At 45.2% G+C, this 23,616-nt stretch overlaps 1 protein-coding gene, 1 long non-coding RNA gene and 1 other non-coding gene across 5 annotated transcripts in view; 2 read left to right on the forward strand and 1 right to left on the reverse strand.

The window, feature by feature from the left end:
• IQCK (IQ motif containing K) overlaps window positions 1-23,616 on the reverse strand; it is a 104,264-nt gene that overhangs the window by 18,689 nt on the left and 61,959 nt on the right. For 2 of the 3 annotated variants that reach the window (XM_029054238.2, XM_029054223.2), the window contains exon 8: window positions 7,695-7,806. In XM_029054238.2, coding sequence (XP_028910071.1) covers window positions 7,695-7,806 — 112 coding nt within the window. Of the gene's footprint in view, window positions 1-7,090; window positions 7,244-7,694; window positions 7,807-23,616 lie in introns of those variants that run through there. The other variant, XM_029054231.2, reaches the window with a different exon arrangement.
• Window positions 10,945-12,888, forward strand: LOC120638215. Its single transcript, XR_005659753.1, has 2 exons — window positions 10,945-11,417; window positions 12,058-12,888. It is a non-coding gene; the product is annotated as an uncharacterized LOC120638215 (long non-coding RNA).
• LOC114809776 lies at window positions 21,727-21,864 on the forward strand. Its single transcript, XR_003757554.1, has one exon. It is a non-coding gene; the product is annotated as a small nucleolar RNA SNORA7 (small nucleolar RNA).

The following is a 23,616-nucleotide window of genomic DNA, read 5'->3' on the forward strand; positions in this document are numbered from 1 at the left end:
GGCAACTGAGGCACAGAGAAGTTAAGAGACTTGTTCAGGGTCGCACAGCTGACTAGTGGCGGAGCTGGGATTAGAACCCATGACCTCTGACTCCCAAGCCCATGCTCTTTCCACTGAGCCACGCTGCTTCTAAGGTGGGCTTTTTTCAGGGAAGGCCTCTTGGAGGAGATGTGCCTTCAATAAGGCTCTGAGGCGGGAGAGAGTAATCATCTGTAGCATATTTAGATGGAGGGCATTCCAGGCCAGAGGTAGGATGTGAGTGAGATCGAGGTGCAGCGAGTAGGTTGACATATTCAATCTGTCACCAAATCCTGCCAATTCTACCTTCATAACATCACTAAAATCCACCCTTTCCTCTCCAACCAAACTGCTACTACGCGGATCCAATCACCCTATCCCGCCTTGATTATCTTCCCGTCTCCTGTCTCTCCCCACTCCAGACTATTCTTCACTCTGCTCCCCGGATCATTTTTCTTTAAAGTCCATGTTTCCTCACTCCTCAAGAACCTCCAGTGGTTGCCCATCCACCTCCTCATCCAACAGAACTCCTTAATATAGGCTTTAAAGCACTCAATCAATCTTGCCCCCTCCTACCTTACCCCCCTGATTTCCTACTGCAACCCGGCCCACACACTTCGCTCCTCTAATGCCAATTTACTCACTCTACCTCGATCTCGCTGCCGACCCCTTTCGCACCTCCTCCCTCTAGCCTGGAACTCCCTCCCTCTTCATATACTACAGACATCTTGCTCCCCACCTTCCAAGCCTTGTTAAAATCACATCTCCTCCAAGAGGCCTTCCCAGATTTAAGCTCCCATTTCCCCTACTCCCTCTCTCTTCTGTGTCATCTTCAAAATTGGATCTGTATCCTTTAAGCACTTGATATTCACTCCACCCTCAGCCTCACAGCACTTAGGTACATATCTGTAATTCATACTGTCTGTCTCCCCGCATAGTCTGAAAGCTCCTCGTGGGCAGGGAACTTCTCTCCCAACTCTGTTGTATTGCCCTCTCCCAACTGCTCAGAAGAGTAAGCGCTCAATAAATACCATTGATTGATTCTGGGAGCAGGTGGCATTTGTTGGGGGTGAAGTTGGGGAGAGATGTGATCTGGCAGGAGCATGAAGAAGTTCAACATACTTTCAAAGTAAAATTTCTTCTTTTACATTGTAAGGGTGTAAATGATCAAAATAATAATAATAATGATGATGATGGTATTTGTTAAGCGCTTACTATGTGCAAAGCACTGAAAATCCCAGAGACCTGGAATCTCAAAGAGAGAAAAATGAAAAATACTGATGCCATCTGTATTTCTGCAACACTTTTTTTCTCCCCAAACAACTTAGAGAACTCTCCCAACATCCTCATCAACCTCAAAGATGAGGGAGGAGGAGTAAGAATTATTATCAAGATCCCTATTTTACAGATGGAGATATTGAGATCGATCAATCTAGTGGATTGATTGAGGACTTACTGGAGCACTTACAGTGTGCAGAGAGCACTGTATTAAACGTGTGGCGGAGTACAATATAACAATAAACAGACATATTCCCTGCCCACAATGAGCTTACAGTTCAGAGGGGACAAGGACCATAAGCCCATTGAGGACAAGGACCATGTCTACTTTGTTGTTCTCTTTCAAGGGCTTACAACAGTGCTCTGCACAGAGTGAGAAATTAATAATTACCAATGATAAATTGATCAGTCAGCCAGAGAAGCAACGTAGTTTAGTGGAAAGAGCACGGGCTTGGGAATCAGAGGTCATGGGTTCTAATTCTGGTTCCACCACTTGTCGGCTGCATGACCTTGGGCAAGCCACTTAACTTCTCTGGGCCTCAGTTACCTCATCGGTAAAATGGGGATGAAGATTGTGAGCCCCACGTGGGACAACCTGCTTACCTTGCATCTACTCCAGGGCTTAGAACAGTGCTTGACACTTAGTAAGCACTTAACAAATGCCATAATCATTATTTTTATCATTAAGTTTCCTCATCTGTAAAACTGGGAATTCAATATCTGGTCTCTCTCTTAGACTGTGAGCCTCATGTGGGACAGGGACTGTAACCACTCTAGTCTTAAATCTACAGTGTTTGACAAATAGTAAACTCTTAACAAACACCGCAGTTATTACAAACACCGCAGTTATTATTACTCTCTAATGACCTTGTGTGGAAAGCACTGTGCTGGATGCGGTGGAGAGTAACAAGGAAGAACAAAATATAGTCCCTGTTCTCAAGGAGCTTACAAGTGAACGGGGGAAACAAGACAATCCAATGAGCAAACATAAAACTGAAAAGTCAAAAACATAAAAGCACCTAGCAGATAGATAAGAATGGAAAGATAAACACCTTCATTGCAAAAATCTCCATCGACCTGAATTGAAAATAAGCTATCCAGAATAACTGCATTACTTTTGTTAGGATTTTCCTCCTGCTTATGGAGGATGTTCTTTTCCTGGGATAGACAACTCGGTAATATCAGTTACCCTCACGCTGGTAACCTTTGACAGGCTCTTGGAATTTTGATTAGCACATGCATTTAGGCAGGGGGCATCTGGCCTATTCATCTTCATGTCATATGCAGCCAATGACACAATCCAGCTGCACATAGTCTAGGGGAGAGAGCACTGGGGTAGATATCTGGGGTACTGGGTTATTGATATTTGCTTCTGTGTATACCTCTATCCATTTTACTCAACATTCTTTAGTTTTGGAAAAGTCATTCCTCGATCGTTCTCTCCTTTACAGATTGACCCATCTCCTAATAACTATGGTACTTAAGTGCTTACTATGTGCCAACCACTGTTCTAAGAGCTAGGGTAGATACAAGTCACAAGACACAGAGTCCCTGCCCCACATGGTGCTCACACTCTTAACCCCCATTTTACAGATGAGGTAATTGAAGCCCAGAGTTGTGACTTGCCCAAGGCCACCCAGCAGGCATGTGGTGGAGCAGAATTAGAACTCAGGTCCTCTGACTCCGAGGCCTGTGCTCTTTCCAGTGAGCCACTTGGACATTTCACCCCACACTTTCCTCCGAGATGCGACGCACCAATGTTAAACGATAGGTCGATGCCGTAAAACATGCTGAGGATGAATGAGAGATGGAATCCGTGATCAATATCAGAAATAAATGTCACGTGTGCTGTTAAAATACGTTTTACATAGAAACCTTGCAAAACTTACCAGTTTTCCAAATAAAATACAATTGGGAGAAAATAATCGATGTCTAAACCAATGATTTCTGTTCAAGTCAAACGTATTCTATTAATCCAGATCGATCTCACAAGAGTCCTAAACATTTTTTTCTCGATGCCCTGACTGATTCTTATCCCAAGAAGTTTAAAATACTTCACACAAGGTGTCTAGATGAATGAAACTAGGGCAATTTAACATCATGCCTGTCCTGGAAGAATTAGTGTTCAGACAGAGTCTGACTCAGTGTAATGTGAGAATGTCTATATTATACCACAAATCCAATACAACAGCTGAAAATACTCTCTCAGAAATCATGTCGGTAGCTTTCTGAAATACTACTGCATAAAATGATGGTATTATGTTTTCTGCACTATGGACATCTTAAAACATCATTTTAGTGTCTTTAATCTAGTGCTTTTGTTTGGGGTTCCTAATTTGGACAGGATGGTCTTAAAACACATTTACCTGAAAAATCAATTTTATTTGGATCATTTGACTTCATTCGATCATATTTTTTGAACACTTACCATGTGCAAAGCACTGTACTAAGCACTTGAGAGAGAACACTGTGGTTTAGTGATAATGATGATGATGATGGTATTTGTTAAGCGCTTACTATGTGCCAAGCACTGTTCTAAGCTCTGGGGTAGATACAGGGTAATGAGCTTGTCCTATGTGGGGCTCACAGTCTTAATCCCCATTTTACAGATGAGGTAACTGAGGCACAGAGAAGTGAAGTGACTTGCCCAAAGTCACACAGCTGACAAGTAGCAGAAGCAGGATTAGAACCCGCGACTTCTAACTCCCAAGCCCAGGCTCTTTCTACTAAGCCACACTGCTTCTCTTGGTGGAAAGAACATGGGCTTGAGAGCCAGAGGATGCAGGTTCTAAACCCGTTAACTTCTCTGTGCCTCAGTTACCTCATCTGTAAAATGGGGATTGAGACTGTAAACCCCACGTGGTACAACCTGATTACCTTTTATCTACCCCAGCGCTTAAAACAGTGCTTAGCACATAACAAGCGCTTAACAAATACCATCATTATTATTACAATGTAACAATGAACAGACACATTCCCTGCCCACAACGAGCTTCTTATGGCTAGTGGATTCCCCATTTAAGTGTAAACCTAGCGAGTGTTTATGTTTAAAAGTTAAAAATGTTTATGTTTTTATGTTAAAAATGCCTGTTTTCAGAATGCTTCATCACAATCCTTTTGGTTCTTATTACAAGGTCACCTTGGCTGGAGGGTTTCTTTTGTAAACGTCTATATTACCAGATTCATAAATTGAAGGAAGCAAGTCAATGGATGCTCCTCTTTAGCAGAGCTTAAAGAGCTTAGTTACTCTTGAGTGGAAAAAAAGTGGTTCCAAGTATTTAAGTCTGATTGTGTGCACTACTGCCTGTTATTTAGTACTTTGGTGGTCGGCTAAGGTCATCTAATAATAATAATGTTGGTATTTGTTAAGCGCTAACTATGTGCCAAGCACTGTTCTAAGCGCTGGGGTAGATACAGGGGAATCAGGTTGTCCCACGTGAGGCTCACAGTTAATCCCCATTTTACGGATGAGGTCACTGAGGCACAGAGAAGTGAAGTGACTTGCCCACAGTCGCACAGCTGACAAGTGGCAGAGCAGGGATTCGTACTCATGGCCTCTGACTCCCAAGCCCGTGCTCTTTCCACTGAGCCACGCCGCTTCTCTTAACTCAAAAGCCCAAGAGAGTAGATTTAATATAACAAAGAGATCTAGCGGAGCCATTTTGGTTTGGGGACTTGCAGGATGACAGTAGTATGGAAAAGAGGCAAAATAGAAGATATCGTTCCCTCAAGCTCTCCATCTTCACGGTAAAACTTTACTATCACGCAGGAAGAAGTTATCTCCACTGCTGCATGCAACTGTACTTCACTACTCTGCAACTGTTCGAGAAGTTGGAGTCACTCTGCATTGCAAAATTTCCTTCATTTTGACTCCAGGAGTCAGTCCACAACCACAAAAACTACACTACAAACAAATTTACCAAACCTACAGGCTAGATCTTTTGGGAAAAGGGATGACGTGGGCCATACTTCCCCTCAGAAGCACTTGCAATCAATCCATCAGTGATATTTATTGAGCAGTCTCCGCGTGCGGAGCACTGAAGTAAGTGCTTGGGAAAGTTTACTAGAATGGAATAGTAGACACCATCCCCGTCCGGAAGGAGCTTACAGTCTAGGGTGTAATGACTCCCTCCCAGGAGTTCAGTAGGAAGAAATCTCAGGCTGAGGGTGGGAACGGCGTGGGTTGATCTGGCCGCTCTAGTCGGAGCTCCGGGGGCTTCACCCCTCTCCTCTCTTACCCCTTCCGCTGCATTCGGGAAGCAGTGTAGCCTTAGTGGATAGGGGATGGGCCTGGGTTCTAATCCCATCTCCGCCACTTGTCTGCCGCGTGACCTTGGGCAAGTCACTGCACTTCTCAGGGCCTCAGGTAACTCATCTGTAAAATGGGGATTAAGACTACAAGCTGCAGGTGGGATGGGGACTGTGTCCGACTCAGTTACCTTGTATCTACCCCAGTGCTTAGTACAGTGCCTGGCACATAGGAAGTGCTTAACAAGTACCGTTATTAACAAATACCATTCACATGGCCCCACTGCAGAGCTGCGAAGGGCGGTGTTGTTGGGGACGGTGGGGAAGTGAAAGAGCACTTTTACTCCGTTTCCCTGGATACATGTGCTTACAAGGTGCCACACGCACACTAAATACAAAACACCATCATTGTTAGCTAACAAGAAAAAAAAATGGAGCCAAGGGTAGCAATTTCTCTGGATCAAGTAGCAATTACTGTAGCAATTTAAAAGTTATTAAAGCTGCAGCTGTATCAAGGAACATACCTCCTTTGAATCCAGTGGCAGTTAAAACAATAACATCTTTTAATAATGACTCTCCCTAGGACTGGCAAATTGTTATCTGGTTTGAACTATAAATGCAGGAATAAAACTCTACCAAACACCCCTCGGGCTACTTGCCTTTACTTTCTGAAAGAGAACAGTGTCAACAAACAAGACGCGAATTTGTCATCGGCTCATTTCATTAGAAGAACTGTAATGTCAAAACTATCAATTTAAAAGGACACGCTATTTTATTATTACTCAGTTGACCATATGTGGTGAATTGATGATTTCTGAACAGTAATGTCATTTTTCTTTATAACTATTATCACTTATGCTATCCCTTCAGTTGAAGTGATGAAGGTTGACCAAAAAAAAAAAAAATTGGTCAAGGAAAGACTAACATTATCACTTTGCAATTTTACAATTGCTTAAAAATAAACAAAAATAAATTTTTCTTTAATGCTTACTATGTTTATTGAGGTGGACAGGTTAAGAATGAACTGACAAGAGGGTTCTTTTAAATTGTTTAATCCTAAAGTTTTGTTTTATGTAGTTTTAGCATTTCACATACCCACCAACATTTCCTAAATGTAATTTATCACATCGAATGAAACACATTTATTATGCAATTGCTCAGAGATCATTATTTTCCACTTTATACTGGACAACATTCCTGAAGCCCGGTTTTCCACCTTGGGAAATAGAAGGGATTTATCTCTAAGTGATTAGAGTATTTTTCCCACAGAAGTTCAATTTATTTTTGAGCTATTCTATGTAAGAATTGAGTGCCAAAAATTAGTTATTAATATTATTACCAATAACAATAACAATGATAGTACTTGTGATTCGCTTATTATGTGCCAAGCACGATACTGGATACACAAAATAATCAGGGTGGACACAGTTCCTAACCCTTAGGGAATTCACAGTCTAAGTAGGAGGAAGAACTTTACAGATGAGGAAACCAAGGCACAGAACAGTTAAGGGACTTGTCCAAAGTCACACTGCAGACAAGTGGCAGAACCTGGATTAAAATCCACGTCCTCTGACTCCCACTCCTCTCCTCTTTCCACTAGGCCCCTCTGCTTCTTGATCATCAATAACTGGTCAACGGAACTTCACAGCAACTTGAGGGGTTTTGCTGTTTGTGCTGAAGGATGAGTTATGCTGGTTGCCTTATTTTACAAATGACAACAATTGAACATAACAATGGTTGTTAGTCTACCAGAAACTTTAAATTCATTCATTCAATTGCATTTATTGAGCGCTTACTATGTGCAGAGCACTGTACTAAGCACTTGGGAGATAATTGTTTAACTCTTCTTCATCACCCAGATCATTCCAGAAAAGGATTTGCACCCTCAGCCATGTTCAGGATCCGTAGGTTTGGGGCCGAGGAAACCTAGTGGGTGGATTACCTACCTCATTTCAAACATCTCCCCATCCCTTTTACACGCCCACACCCCTTAATTCCTTCTACCCTGTGCCCTCCCCAAAATTAACAAATGTAAAACAGTTGCGAGGGTTGGGGCACAATGATGGTCCCTGGTTTTTTTTTTTTGTTTTTTTAAGCACATCAAAAAACAACCCCCAACCTTCCGAACTCTGACTCAGGTGAAAACCGACCTTTGATTTCCTGTTTATTCCAGAACTCTTTCACTCTCTCACGAATGTGCTTCTCTTGCCTCAGCTGTTTCTGCCACTGACGTAGTTCTTGGACCTCGGGATCACAACGAATCTGGAGAAAATCCATGAGATATTAGTTTTCTACATGCTCCCTGCATATATATTAACTCATTTACATGCACTGAAAGTCCTTTGTAACTGTGCAAGCCATTAACCCTCAGTATTCCAGTAAGAAGGTAGGTCACACCATTGATAACCTATTCACCGCCTCTACATTCAGAAAATAGGAGTAAATCAACTGATTTTGCCTTAACATTTCCAAAACCTATGGTTCAGGCACATCTCAGTTAACATTATAAAAACATTCTCAGGAAATGCGATGTATTTCAAAACAGATATTTGTGGGGTCAACTTCCCTACATATGCAATCTTTAACATAGGGGTTGTGGACATTTTTTTTCTAATGTTCAGTGGGAGAGGTCTACAGTAGGTTGCTAGACAGTAAAGTTCAGAGATGCTAGAAAGAACAGTTGAAAAAAGGGTTTAGATAAACTCAAGGATGATAGGTCCAAGAAGTTATTGGATGGGAAAAATTAGGCTCATTAGATGGTAGATCCTTAACCTTCAAGATGGACGTCAGGAAATGTAACCAACACACCATTTTTCTCAGTATCTTTTGCTGCTCACAAATATAAGTGATATAGAAACCAACTTGAATATATCTGATTTCGCCTTCCAACTCCCTGATTTCCTTCGCTTGTCCTCAGCAGTAACACGAGAAGCGCTGGTTTTTCTTTACTGGCTCAAGACTAGTTGATTTAATGGCCAAAACATTTAAATTTTTTTTTTAACGCCCTATAAACCGAGAGAAACAGGGCAAACTGAGGGTTGGGCAAGACAACATAAATGTGGACCGTCACAATGCCCAAAGTTTGTCGCTATCTGGTTGAACACAAAAGTTTGGTGAATGGATTCTTACATTCAATCTTCTGCCAAATCTTGCTAGTTCTTCCTTCACATCAATCAATGAGGCGTATTTATTGAGTGCTTACTAAGTGCAGAGTACTGTACTAAATGCTTGGGAGGGTACAATATAACAGAGTCGGCAGACAGGGTCCCGGCCCACAGTGAGCTTACGGCCTAGAGGGGAAGACAGACGTTAATATAAACAATTATGGATATGTATACAGAGTGCTGTAGGGCTGAGGGAGGGGTGAATAAAGGATGCAAACCCAAGTGCGAGGGTGAAAATCCAAGTTCAAGGGTGAATCTCCCAAATCCGCCCCTTGTCCAAACGACCAACCACCTTTCTGGTAGAAGATCTGGTCATTTGGCTTCCAGGCTACTGTAGCAGGAAGGATACAACAGCAATAATACCACACTCCGGCCTCTCCCCTCACCAGTCTCTATCCCACGCTGCTGCCTGGATCATCTTCCTGAAGTGCTGCTTGGTACGCATCTTTCCACTCCTCAAAATCATTCACTGACTCCCGCTGTCCTTCCAAGCCAAACAAACGCTGCTCACAACTGGCCTCAAGGCTCTTCGGCAACTCGCCCCATCTTCTATATCTGCTTTCTTCAACCCCTAAACCCCGGCTTGCTCTCCATTCCTCCCAGGCTAACCTCTTAACTGTACTTGGCTCTTGACTTTTCCGCTTCCGTCCCTTCATTCACGATGTTCCCCAGACTTAGTGGTGATAGTATGAGTGTTTATGAAGCGCTTATTTGCATGCAGAACACTGTACCTACTCACTGCTGGGAAATAATATACAGACGGTCCCGGGCCCTCGGGATCTCATAGTCTGAAAAGAAAAAGGGGGAAATGGAACCGGTGACGGATCCATAAAGGGAGATGAAACAAAGCTCTACAACAACGTGAAGGCAAAAACGGAGCTCGGGAGGATGCCGTGCCTAGAGGAGCGGAATCTCGAGCTCTTCACGGCTCAGAGCCCGCAGTCACAGCAGCCGTGGCCACAGTTAGCAAACACTCCGGCAGCCGCTGCCACAGCTTTCTTGGGGTTTTGTGGAGGTGGAGCCAGGTTGCAGCTGCTGAGGTGGCGGGAGGCAGGCCGCGATGCAGTCGGTGCAGGGTTCGGGGGAAGTGGCGAGTCGGTCCGGTGAAGGAGGATGCCGAGGATCCAGGGAGTTGTAATGAAGAGCAGCAGGTACCCAGAGGAGTCGCCCAACCGTCAGGTGGAGCCGTAGGAAGAGTGAGCAGCAGTGGTTTAAGTTTTCTCACGGTGCCCAGGGCACGTTGGGAGCAGAACCCAGAAGTGGCATCAGCGAGGGAGTCAGGGGATCTGGGTTCTAATCCTGGCTTTGCCATTTGCCTGCTTTTTACTATTAATTTGGTATTATTATGGCATATGATGGTATATGTCAAGCACTTTAGAAAGCGCTAGGATAAAAACAAATCAATCAGGTTGGATACAGCTCCTGTCCCACTTTGGGCCCACAGCCTAAGTAAGGGCAGGTCACTTAACTTCTCTGTGCCTCAGTTTCCTCATCTGTAAAATGGGGGATTCGATATCTGTTCTCTGTGAGTCCCCTATGGGACAGGGGGTATGTCCGACCCCGCTTAGTACAGTGTCTAGCATATACTAAGCACTTAACAAATACCACAATAATTTTTTTAAATGATTATTTCATCAGCTTCTTCTGGCTCCTGGCTAAAAGCTCCCCTCTCGACTCAAGTCTCCGTGGCTGATAGGTGATCAGCACCACCAGCTGCTTCAGCCTCAGGAGTTTTTGTTTTGTTTTTTAATGGGATTTGTTAATCGCTTACTATGTGCTGGGCATTATTAATAATGATAATAATAACGTCGGTATTTGTTAAGTGCTTACTATGTTCTAAGCGCTAGGGGAGATACAGGGTAATCAGGTTGTCCCACGTGAGGCTCACAGTTAATCCCCATTTTACAGATGAGGTAACTGAGGCACCGAGAAGTGAAGTGACTTGCCCACAGTCACACAGCTGACAAGTGGCAGATCCGGGAGTCGAACCCATGACCTCTGACTCCGAAGCCCAGGCTCTTTCCACTGAACCATGCTGCTTTATTGTTCTACGTGCCCTGGTAGATACAAGGTAATGAGGTTGGACCCAGTCCATGTCCCATATGGGGCTCGCTATCTTTTACAGATGAGGTAACTGAGGCCCAGAGAAGTGAAGCGTCACCCAGGTCATCCAGAAGACAAGTGGCGGATCCAGGATTAGAACCCAGGTCCTTCTGACGCCCAGACCCGTGCGCTAACCATTAGGCCATGCTGCTTCTCAAGTGGGAGAAAAGGAGGTGGAGAAAAGGAGGTGGAAGCATTTATCCCACAGCAGCCCAGGTTCCAAGCCGGGACCTGGGGCTCAGCCCTCAGATCTGGAAGCTGAGCTGCAGAAAGCTCTGGCACTAATTAAGCCCCGTCAGTGATCACAGTGAGTTTCCATATGAGGATGCATAAAAATACACTGCAACCAAGGGAGACTGGAACACCGCTTGAAAATATTTTCCGGGGAAAAAGGATACTAGATTGCTGAACTAGCTCCATGCAAGGAAAGGTTGTTTTTCCAAATATGTCGGCTCCCACATTCATCAAGAGGCTTATCGGCCGGTGCATTTTGTAGGATCTGAATCCACGCTGACAAAGTTTTAGCCTCCTAGAAAAACATGCAGACTGAAAAGGAAGAGCTTCTGCAATGGAAGCCATTCTAGGTTGACTGCTGCTAACATTATGGTGAGTGATGACTACTATTGCTGAAAGAGGTTTCTGCAACGCTATTTCCCTCCCACTATTTTTTAGGTAAGCTTAGAACAGGGCTTTGCGTACTGTCAGTTCCTAAAAAATATCAGTACTACTAGTAACGACATTGTTAGCATTAGTGAAACACGAAAGAAACTTACGATTTAAATATTTCTTAATAGTTCTGATCACTAACCCAGTGCTTAATGATATTTGCTAATAGTTGCTACTATAAAACAAGTGAATATTCTTCAGTGCATATCATTATTTGGGGATCAGCAGGCGACCTTCCAGACTCTGATTTGTATTGCAACTAAACAAAATTCCTCTTCTAGAACGTACAATAGTCTAGTTTTGGACATAATGTTTCCTTAATTTGGGACTAGGCTACCTTGGGCAGTTGCCAAAAGGGTGAAGTAGGAACAGAGGGCAGGGGAAGAGAGGAGTGGAAACATCCTAAACTTTACTGTGTAGGGGAATTTGAGGGAGCTGGGCTCAAAGAAGGGGGATGGGAAGGGAACTTTATTAGCATGTTTACGATTACGTCCTTTTATTTTTGGATGGGAACTTCAAATTTAATTCTGCAAATATAAGGGGAGTCATCGACATTTATACGTCTATTTTTTTTTTTCAGATACATGTCGCCTTGTCATAGTTAAGCCCTGAGTTCTGATGGGAATGTTTCAGAGAACTTCAATCAGTCAATCAATGGTATTTATTGAGGGCCATCTTGCTGAGGAGCACTTATTTAAATGGTAAATTGGGAATTGTTCCAGTGATACTATCCTCTCCAGAACCGGGAACCCCTTGTGGGCAAGGATGCCTTTAAATCCATTTTTATTCTATGTACATCCTTCTGTGCCTACTTCAGTATCGTACACATTATAGCCACTCTCTAAATATCGGTTTTAATAGTCAAAGAAAAATAACCTGGACATTTCCTCCAGCACTGCCTAGATTCATTCAACCATGTGATTAGAAGGCAGCGTAACCAATTTAAAAATCTTAAGCCCCTGACAGCCCGTAACTTTCCCTGGTATCTAGTTTTTTTCAATTTCACTGATCTGGCTGTCAAAAACATTTTCACTACTTAACCTAAGCCTCTTTTACTGCCGGATGAACCTACAGACCTTTGGGTTTCCACTGTGTTTACAGAAGAAAGACTCGTTAGCCTTCCAGTAGAAGAAAACCCTGGCTCTCGAAAGATAGGGTGTGTGACTCTGGGAAAGCCTGTAGTGATTGAACTTTCCCATTCCTGGTCCTTAAAAGAATGATGGAAAGATAAATTTGAAAGGGCGGTTGACCTAATCATTAACAAACCAAAAAATTCACTGCAGAGACAGAGTGTTTTGTTCGCTCAGACTAGCTCTAATGTTGCTATCCTTTCCTCTCACTGAACTTCAGGTTGAAATTTACAGCAGAGTCAATTCATTCTTCCAAAATAAAACCAATAGTAAGCAATTGATTATATTTGTCTTTTTATTTTTGGAAAGGAGCTTCATATTCTATTCTGCACGAATAAGAAGGGTCACCCAAATTTATATTGTTGCAAAATTTATACTTCTACTTTTTTCAGATGCATGTTGGCACTGTCCCTGTTAAGTCCTGAGTTCTGATGGGAACTTTTCAGAGAACTTCAATCAATCAATCAGTGGTATTTATTGAGGGTTTACTGTGTGCACCTTACTTGTACTAAGTGCTTGAGAGAGTACATTTCAACAAGGTTCACAGACACACTCCCTGCCCACAGTGAGCTCACGGTCTAAGAGGGGGACTTCAAGTCTTTCGATACATAGAGAAGCAGCACGGCCTAATGGAAAGAGCGTTGGCCTGGGAGTCGGAGGACCTGGATTCTAATCCCGGCTCTACCAATCGCTTGCTGTGTGACCTTGGGCAAGTCCCTTCATTTCTCTGTACCTCAGTCCGCAACAGTAAAATGGGGACTAAACACCTGTTCCTCCTCCTACTACATTCAGTTTTTTTTTTACTAAGTATTTACTGTGTGCAGAGCACTGTACTAAGTGCTTGGGAGAGTAGAACAATAAGCAAACACATCTCCTGGCCTTAAGGAGCTTGCTTAGGTCGTAAGCCCCATGTGGGACAGGGACTGTGTTCGACCTAATCAACTTGAAACTACCTTGAGTTTAGAGCAGTGTTTGACATCAAATAACTGCTTAACAAATACCATTTAAAAAAAATACAATGATAGACTATTTCACAGCTTACTGATGCAGACCCTGAAATGGTATCTCATAGCGGGGAAGCGTTAACACACCTCTAAGTGCTCTAACGTGGGGATGGGCAAAAGCCGGGCATCTGGTTTGCAGCACTTGCCCCTCCTGGGTCTCCTCCCTGGCACCGAACCAGCCCCCTCACATGCTGCTCCTGCTCTCACGGTTGTTGCTTTCAGGATTGAGGCGGGAGGGGGTTGCTGTCTGAACTTTTATTTTTTTTTCAAAGTTATTTGGTAAGTTCCAGGCCCTGTACTAACCCCTGGAGTAATTACAAGGTAATCAGGTTGGACACATTTTACAGATGAGGTAACTGGCAGAGAGGAGTTAGGTAACTTATCCAAGGTCACACAGAGGACCACGGCAGAACTGGGATTAGAATTCAGATCCTCTGGCTCCCAGATCCCTGCTCTTTCCACTAGGCCATGCTCTGAACCTGGCTCAGAGGTGGGGAGCGCCTTCTCCAGGAGGCCTTCTCTGATTTTTCTCTCCTCTTCCCACCCTATTTCCCTTTCCATTGCCATTTCACCACTTCTGCAGCACGTTTGAGTCCTCCCCCATCCTCTCTCCCCACAGCACACATGTACAGGTTTTTAAACGTGGTTCCTTCCCCTGCCTGAAATGTATTTTAGTGCCCATCTCGCCCACTAGATTGTATGCTTCTTGAGGGCAGGGAATCATATCTCCTCATTCCATTGTGCTCTCCAAAGTGCTTAGTACCGTGCTCTGCACAGAATAAGTGCTCAGTATATATTATTTACTGACTGACTGATTGATTGGTAGGTAGGGAAGCAGCATAATAATAATAATGTTGGTATTTGTTAAGCGCTTACTATGTGCAGAGCACTGTTCTAAGCGCTGGGGGAGATCCAGGGCAATCAGCTTGTCCCACGTGAGGCTCACGGTCTTCATCCCCATTTGGTAACTGAGGCACAGAGAAGCGAAGCGACTTGCCCACAGTCACACAGCTGACAAGCGGCAGAGCCGGGATTCAAACCCATGACCTCTGACTCCCAAGCCCGCGTTCTTTCCACTGAGCCACGCTGCTTCCCATAACGGAGGGAGCACGGGCCCGAGAGTCAGGAGGTCATGGGTTCTAATCCCGCCTCCGCCACTTGTCTGCTGTGTGAAATCATTTCACTTCTCTGAGCCTCGGGTACCTCATCTGCAAAATGGGGATTGAGGCTGTGAGCCCTGCATTGGACAGAGACTGTCCAGCCTGATTTGCTTGTATCCCCCGCAGCCCTTAGTACAGTGCCTGGCACAGAGTAAGCGCTTAACAAATACCACGATTATCAGGAGCTCCTGCAAGTGGAAGTGGAGCGGCTTCCACCTTTCAAGCCACCCTCCTCCTTGTCCTCTGGCCCAAAGAGTTTTCTACAAAATGGTGAAGCAGCTCATCAGGCTAAACTGGTCTGCCCCTGCCCATGTCCCCTGCTCTCCCACCCGCCACCAAACAAACACATACACACAGACACAGAGCACAGACACAGTGCACAGAATTCAACAGTAAACTACTGTTTCTATCCTCCAGCTGACATGACGTCAACCCAGCCTGAACACTGCAGAGACACGTTGCCACTCTCAAACCTGTTAAATTTAGTCCACAGAAGAATCTGATGGATCGTTATTTCGCTGCCCTTGACCAAAAGGTTCTGGGACCTAATGGGCAATCAGAGTGATCAGTTATAATAACGTTGGTATTTGTTAAGCACCTACTATGTGCAGAGCACTGCTCTGAGCTCCGGGGTAGATACAGGGTCATCGGTTTGTCCCATGTGAGGCTCACAGTCTTCATCCCCATTTTCCAGATGAGGAAACTGAGGCACCGAGAAGTGAAGTGACTTGCCCACAGTCACACAGCTGACAGGTGGCGGAGTCGCGATTCGAACCCATGACCCCGGACTCCCAAGCCCGGGCTCTGTCCACTGAGCCACGCTGCTTCTCTGTAATGATAACAACGCTGACAGTGGTGGTATTTGTTAAGCGTATACTACACGCCAAGCGCTCTGCTAAACGCTGGGTTAGACGCAAGGCCATCAGAACTGATACGGTCTCTGTTCCACGAAGGACTCGCAGTCTAAAGGAGAGAATAGGTTTTTAATCCCCACTGTACAGAGGAGGAAACTGGAGCACAGAGAAGTTGAATGACTTGCCCAAAGCTTCACCACAAATAAGTGGCCCAGCTGGGACTAGAACCCTGGCCTCTTGACTCCCAGTCCTGAACTCTTTCCACTAATGAAAACAATAACGATGGCATTTGTTAAGTACTTACTATGTGCAAAGCACTGTTCTAAGCACCGGGATAGATACAAGGTGATCAGGGTGTCCCCCGTAAGGCTCACAGTCTTCATCCCCATTTCACAGATAAGGGAAGTGAAGCCCAGAGAAGTTAAGTCACCAAAATCATACCGCCGACAAGTGGCAGAAGCGGGATTAGAACCCACAACCTCGGACTACCGTGCCCAGGCTCTTTCCACTAGGCCACGCTACTGTACTTGTAGCTCTATTAGAAGATAATACTCTAAAATAAATGTAGGAGCAGATGCCACCTATAATGGCATTAGGAAAATCTCGAGCAGATATGTAATGACTATTCTTGTTTTTGAACTTGAGAGCCATATACTGAGACGGGATGTAATTACATTTTACTGTAATTCGTGAAACGTATTAAGACGAGCATTAAACAGTGACACGATGGGCTTTTTAGAATTCAGAATAAATCAATTTCCGTTCTAATAAAATGCAGAAGCAGCATGAGCTGTACAAAGGACAGCTATTGGAGATTTAGACCCGGCACGAAACAATCCATCTATGGATAGGATATCTGGATAACTGGTGATGATAACGTTGGTATTTGTTAAGCGCTTACTATGTGCAGAGCACTGTTCTAAGCGCTGAGGGAGATACAGGGTCATCAGGTTGTCCCTCGAGAGGCTCACAGTTAATCCCCATTTGACAGATGAGGTCACTGAGGCACGGAGAAGTGAAGTGACTTGCCCACAGTCACACAGCTGACAAGCGGCAGAGCCGGGATTCGAACCCATGACCTCTAACGCCCAAGCCCGGGCTCTTTCCACTGAGCCACGATAAGAGGGTTCCTAAGACTACCCTGGGCATTCATTTTTACATAGACTTTTTGCAATCCAATGTGCTATTAGTCCCTTATTTGTAAGAAGTTCACACTTTGTAGGTGAACCTGCTATCTCTTTAAAGCTGATAATAATAATAATAATAATAATAATGATAATCTTACAGCACTTGTTAAGTGCTTTCTATGTGCCAGGCACCGTACTAAGTTCCGGGGTAGATACAAGATAATCAGGTTGGATATAATCCGTGTCCCACATTGGGCTCAAAGATTTAATTCCCATTTTACAGATGAGGTAATCGAGGTCCAGACAAGTACTTTGCCCAAGGTCACCCAGCAGAAAAGTAACAGAGCCGGAATTAGAACCCAGGACCTCTGACTCCCAGGTCTGTGCTCTTTCCACTAGGCCGTGCTGCTGTATTTTCTTAAGCGCTTACTACGTGCAAAGTATTGTACTAAATCCTGGGGTAGATACAAGATAATCACATGGGAATTGCAGGCTAAGTAGGAGGGAGGACGGGTAGCGAATCCCGCTCTTGCAGAAGACAGAACTGAGGTGCAGAGAAGTTAGGTGACTTGCCCACAGACACACAGCAGGGAAGTGATAGAGCTGGGATTAGAACCCAAAGCCTCTGACTCCCAGGCCCATGCTCTACCCACTGGGCCATACCGCTTCTCTGTATTTGGACCCCGTCATAGTAGCCGACGACTAATCAACCAACAGAACCTCGATTCTGTTTATCGCCACTGTCCTCGTCTGTCCGTCTCCCCCGATTAGACCGTGAGCCCGTCAAAGGGCAGGGACCGTCTCTTTGGGCAAATCACTTCACTTCTCGGTGCCTCAGTTACCTCATCTGTAAAATGGGGATGAAGACCGTGAGCCCCACGTGGGACGACCCGATTCCCCCGTGTCTACCCCAGCGCTCAGAACAGTGCTCGGCACATAGTAAGCGCTTAACAAATGCCGACATTATTATTATTATTATTATCTGTTACCGATTTGTCCATCCCAAGCGCTTAGTACAGTGCTCTGCACATAGTGAGCGCTCAATAAATACTACTGAATTGAATGAACCAAGACTAAAATGCTTTATTTCGAAAGCCTAGACACGCAAACTGTAGCTCGAGTGCCTCAAAACCCAGTAACCCACGAGGCCGAATAAAGAGGGCCTGGGCTAAATAACAACGGTGGCATTTGTTAAGCGCTTACTATGTGCAAAGCACTGTTCTAAGCGCTGGGGGGGGGGGCTACGAGGTGATCAGGTTGTCCCACGTCCTCATCCCCATTTTACAGGTGAGATAACGGAGGCTCGGAGAGGTTAAGTGACTTGCCCGAAGCCCCACAGCTGACAAGCGGTGGAGCCGGCATTCGAACCCACGACCGGCGACGCCCGAGCCCGGGCTCTTTCCGCGGAGCCACGCCGCTTCTCTGGAATGGCTCCGCGGAGGAGCACCGCCCCCCCAAAGCTGGGAACCGAACGGCCGGAGATGGAGCCTAAAGTAAGGCCTTCCTCTCCGCTCGATGACCTTTCCATTACGCGTCAAAGGAATCTGTGTTGGTGGGGGAACTTCGAGCGGGTTCTCTTGGCCCAGTGATGCAGAGAGCAAAAGGAAGGAAGAGGTCTGACTAGGAGAACGGGAGTGGGGGCAGAGGGCGTGCGTGGAGCCGCCGCCGGAGAGGGTGGAAACGGCTCAATCTACAATCCGAATGATGGACAGCCATTCATTCAGTCCTCTTTATCTATCTGGAGGAGCAGCGCGGCTCAGTGGAAAGAGCACGGGCTCCGGAGTCAGAGGTCACGGGTTCGGTTCCCGGCGACTGTGGGCAGGTCGCTTCGCTTCCCTGGGCCTCGGTCACCTCATCTGTGAAATGGGGATGAAGACGGTGAGCCCCACGTGGGACAGCCTGATTCCCCCGCGTCTACCCCGGCGCTTAGCACGGTGCTCGGCACATAGTAAGCGCTTAACCAATACCGACGTTATTATTTACTGTGTGCAAAGCACTATACTAAGCTCTTGGGAGAATACACTACAACAACAAAGGGACACATTCCCCGCCTACGAGATCACGGACTAGGGGATATCTTCATTACATTTTTAATCTCTTTCAAACCCCTTTCCCCATCTGGTTACCAACTGATATACTGTTCTCTCCCAAGCGCTTAGTACAGTGCTCTGCAAAGAGTAGGTGCTCAGTAAACACGGCTGATTGATTTTTAAATCGTAGTTCAGCAGCAGGGTGTGCATAGAATCCGATAACGCACAGACAAACAAGTAGGAAACCAAATCAAGTTGTAACTACCCAGCGCTTAGAACAGTGCTTGGCACATAGTAAGCGCTTAACGAATACCAAAATTATTATTATTATTATGTCAAGAGAGGAGAGGGGTCAAGAGGCTGGAGTCACTGCGCGGAAGAGGTGCGTGTGAGAGAGGGCAGTTAAGGAAAGCGGCGGGGCTCAGTGGAAAGAGCACGGACTTGGGAGTCGGGGGTCATGGGTTCGCATCTCGGCTCTGCCACTTGACAGCTGTGTGACTGAGGGCAAGCCACTTCACTTCTCTGTGCCTCAGTTCCCTCATCTGTAAAATGGGGCTAAGACTGTGAGCCTCGCGTGGGGCAACATCATTACTCTGTATCTCCCCCAGCGCTTAGAACAGTGCTCGGCACATAGTAAGCGCTTAACAAATACCAACGTTATTATTATTAACTTCTCTGTGCCTCAGTTCCCTCATCTGTAAAATGGGGATTAAGACTGTGAGCCTCACGTGGGACAACCTGATAACCCTGTATCTACCCCAGCGCTTAGAACAGTGCTCGGCACATAGTAAGCGCTTAACAAGTACCAACATTATTAACTTCTCTGTGCCTCAGTTCCCTCATCTGTAAAATGGGGATTAAGACTGTGAGCCTCACGTGGGACAACCTGACTACCCTGTATCTACTCCAGCGCTTAGAAGAGTGCTCTGCACATAGTAAGCGCTTAATAAATATCAACATTATTATTAAGGAGATGGTGGCCAGAGAGTGGGATTTCTGAGTTGGTGAGGGTGAAAACTAAACAGTGACTAGGAAATGATAAAAGCTTGAGATGCAGCGTGTGTCCAAACTGGTGAATGGATAAGGTGGGGGTGAAACAGCACTGAGGGAATTCTCACCACACAGTAACTCCGTTGGGTGGAACATGAGAGAAGCAGGGATGATTGGAGGATACTCGGCAGCCACTGAGTGGTAAATTGAAATTGGGCTTGTGCAATCAAGACAATCTTATCCAATCAGCTGACTGATTGATTGAAGAATGGCAGAATAAACGCTTTAACTGGCCTGTTACGTGCCCTTGGGAAAGTCACTTAATTTCTCTGTGCCCCAAAAGCAAATTTGGAATAAACTATGTGTTCTCCTTCGTTCTTTAAACTGTAAACCCTGTTTGGATCGAGGATTGTGTCTGGTCTGATTATCCTGTCTGTTCCCCAGCCTTTAGTGAAGCGACCGACACATAAGTGCTTGATAAACCTATAAAGAAGCATAATTGCAAACCATAGCATTTAGCTGTGGGCTATTGGAAGACACCTCCGTGACGGTCAGGTAAATCGCCAAAGAATGTGGCAACGAGGAGAGGGTTCTTTTCCCTGAGCAAAGGTTTTGGAAATATCAGGAGACCGAGAGGGAGACCCTGCAGATGGTAAATTCATTCAATCGTATTTATTAAGCCCTTACTGTGTGCAGAGCACCGTACTAAGCACTTAGGAAAGAACAATACAAATATAAAAGCAGAGGTTAAATCGGTCACATACACACTAGTCTTCTCAACCACGCCCTTCCATGTACCTCAAATACAACGTATAACTGAAGCTGTACTGAAGTGTTAACTTGTTTTCTTATTCTAAAAGAGTCAAAGCAGATACCTGGAGCTCTAGGATCAAATAGTACATCTCTGACGATGTCGTGTGGATTATTTTAGGGTGCCACTATTTGGAAAGGAGAAACATTTAATTTCATCTCATGGCCTCCTTCCCTTTTCAGAAACATCGTCCTGAGCATGAAACATGTTACTGAACCTAGCTGAATCTATTGAGGCCTTTTTAATCATTTCAGAAGAGGATACGATATTGCAGATAATGCAATGATGGGGCAGTAAATTCATTCATTCATTCAATCAATCGTATTTATTGAGCACTTACTGTGTGCAAAGCACTGTACTTCGTGCTTGGGGAAGTGCAATATAACAATAGACACATTCCCTGCCCGCAACGAGCTTACGGTCTAGAGAACTAGAAAGCCATCAGCCCGTCAGACTACAGAAACCCTCACATTACTTGGGCGGGTCGGGGCATCTCTGACCTCTTCCGTGGCCCTTCACCCCCGGACCTTCGGCCTCAACATAGGAAACCTGCTATGCAACTGAAGTTTACATAAGATAATTTAACTCAACTCACTGACATCGGACACACTTGCACCAAAAAATTAGCTAGGTAATCCAATGTGTATTTAAATTATAAGTGAACTTCTGAAAACGTATTATTGAATTTAAGCATTTCTGTTGGAGCCCCCAAATCCTCAAATCATCCGTTTAAATATTCTAATAAAAAAAATGAAAGAGAGAAGCAGCGTGGCTTAGTGGAAAGAGCATCGGATCGGGAGTCAGAGGGCGCGTGTTTTAATCTCGGCTCCGCCACTTGTCTGCTGTGTGACTTTGGGCAAGCCATTTAACTTCCTCATCTGTAAAATGGGGATTAAGACTGTGAGCCCCAAGTGGGACAACCTGATTACCTTGTATCTACCCCAGCACTTAGAACAGTGCTTGGTGCATAGTAAGCGCTTAACAAATACCATCAATATTATTATCATTACTGTTATTATTAAAATGCTTAGAATGGGTGAATTTTTGTTTCATAAATTCCCGTCACTTTTTTTCACTCATTCCAAGTGATTCTGACACTGGGCAGAATAACTGTCTTTATTCAGGGGTCTAGAGGGGTTCATTCCCCTCTCAGTATCGCACCTGGAGAGTTTCCAGTATTCTACCAGTCTTGGCTGCGGGAGGGAGCGTCGAGCAGAGGCATATCCATTCCATTCTTAGCTTGGCCAGTGGCTAGCGAGCGGAAGGCCATCTGCTACAAGTCAAAACTCACTGTGCCGGGCAGTAACGGCATGGGAGAGAGGCGAGTGTGGAGAGTCAAATTTCCTGCATGGAAGACGGCAATGATAAATCACGTCCGTATCTTTACCAAGAAAACTCTATGGATACACTAATGGAACGATTGCGGATGGAGAGTGGGGAATTCTAGGAGACGTGTGTCCACGGAGTTGCTGTGGGTCGGAAACGACTCGGCAGCATAAGACAAGATGAGCCGTGTCCATTAGGGGTTTAATGAAATGTTTTCAAGATTCTGGTATGAGAGAGCACTGTTCAAGCTTTACATTCTTTAGTTCATCCAATTGCAAAGGGATATCATATTATTTGTCAGCGCTATGGTATGTTCTTATTTGGGTGTGAAGTTGGAAGTCCTGCTGTCATTTCCCAGTCTCCTAGAAGACGTATAAAGTGAAATAGGCCACTTGGGCTAATCCCAGCTCTGCCAATGTTCTACTGTGAAACCGTGGAGAAGCACTTTACCCGTCTGTTCCCCTTTCATAAAGCAAGATAGCAAATATTCCGCCGATATAACTTCACTGGAATCTTGTGAGAAAGAAAAATCATTAGAAATAAAAATAAAGGAGTTCATCAACTATGTGCGTAGAGATGTTTTCTTCCAAAATACTCATTCTCCACAATTCAACACTGTAATAGCAATAATAACTGTGACCTGTTAAGTGCTTACTAAGATCATCAGGTAAGATTCAGTCCCTGCCCCTTATGGGGTTCACACTGGATGTTAGGAGGGAGAATGGGTATCGAATCCTCATTTTACAGAGGAGGGAACTGAGGAACAAAGAAGTTGTGACCTACCCAAGGTCACTTAGGCAAGTGGCAGACCAGGATTGGAACCCAGGTCCTCTGACTCCCAGACCTGTCCTCTTTCTCCTAGGTCACAGTGCTTCTCTGCTTCAGGGTAGAAGGGGAAGAGAAAATGAAGGGGCCTGCACAGCCCCAGGAAAATAGGGTGGGGCAGAGCCTCAGGGGGCTTCAGGGAGATGCTACATCCCCGGGAAACCAGTCGGGGTGGTGAGCGTGGCCCAGGGGAGCTGGTCTGGGCAGGAGGGCAGATCTGGAGAGAGGGAGAATCCATCAGCGGCAGGAGGGTGGTGAGCTGGAGCCCACAGAGTTGGTGGTTTAGAGGTAACAACTGGATAGAGAGAGAGTGAGAATCCACTGGTGTTAGAATGAAAAAAGTCTGGGCAGATGGGTAGGTAGTAGGAGAATTAAAGCATTGGGAGAACCAGTCTGCAGAGTTTGAGGGGAGAACTGGATCCTGGTAATCCTATTCATTCATTCAATCGTAAATACGATTGAATGGATTTCCTGAGCACTTACTGTGTGCAAAGCACTGTACTTAGCGCTTGGGAGAATACAATATAACAAGAATCAGACACATTCCCCGAGAAGCAAGGGCCGGGAAATGGGGAGACCTGACGCCTAGCAAATGGCCGGGGGAAGAGCCCCTACCCTGGGAGACCAAAGAGTCGGGACACCAAAAAATGGTGAGCAATCAATTCCCCGGTATCAGCTAATTTGTGCATAGACGTTGCTCCTCTTCCGAGTTGAGGATCGTGCTGTACTTGAAGTTTGATTGTAAAAATAATATTTTTGACCTTGGTACAATGGCGTAGCAAAGCAGCACGGCGTAATGGAGAGAGGACAGGCTGGGAGTCAGAAAAGCACGAGATCTAATCCCGGCTCCACCACTTGTCTGTTGCTTGACCTTGGGCAAGC

The sequence above is a fragment of the Ornithorhynchus anatinus genome, chromosome 2, assembly GCF_004115215.2.
Source record: "Ornithorhynchus anatinus isolate Pmale09 chromosome 2, mOrnAna1.pri.v4, whole genome shotgun sequence".
In the NCBI taxonomy this organism is placed as follows: domain Eukaryota; kingdom Metazoa; phylum Chordata; class Mammalia; order Monotremata; family Ornithorhynchidae; genus Ornithorhynchus; species Ornithorhynchus anatinus.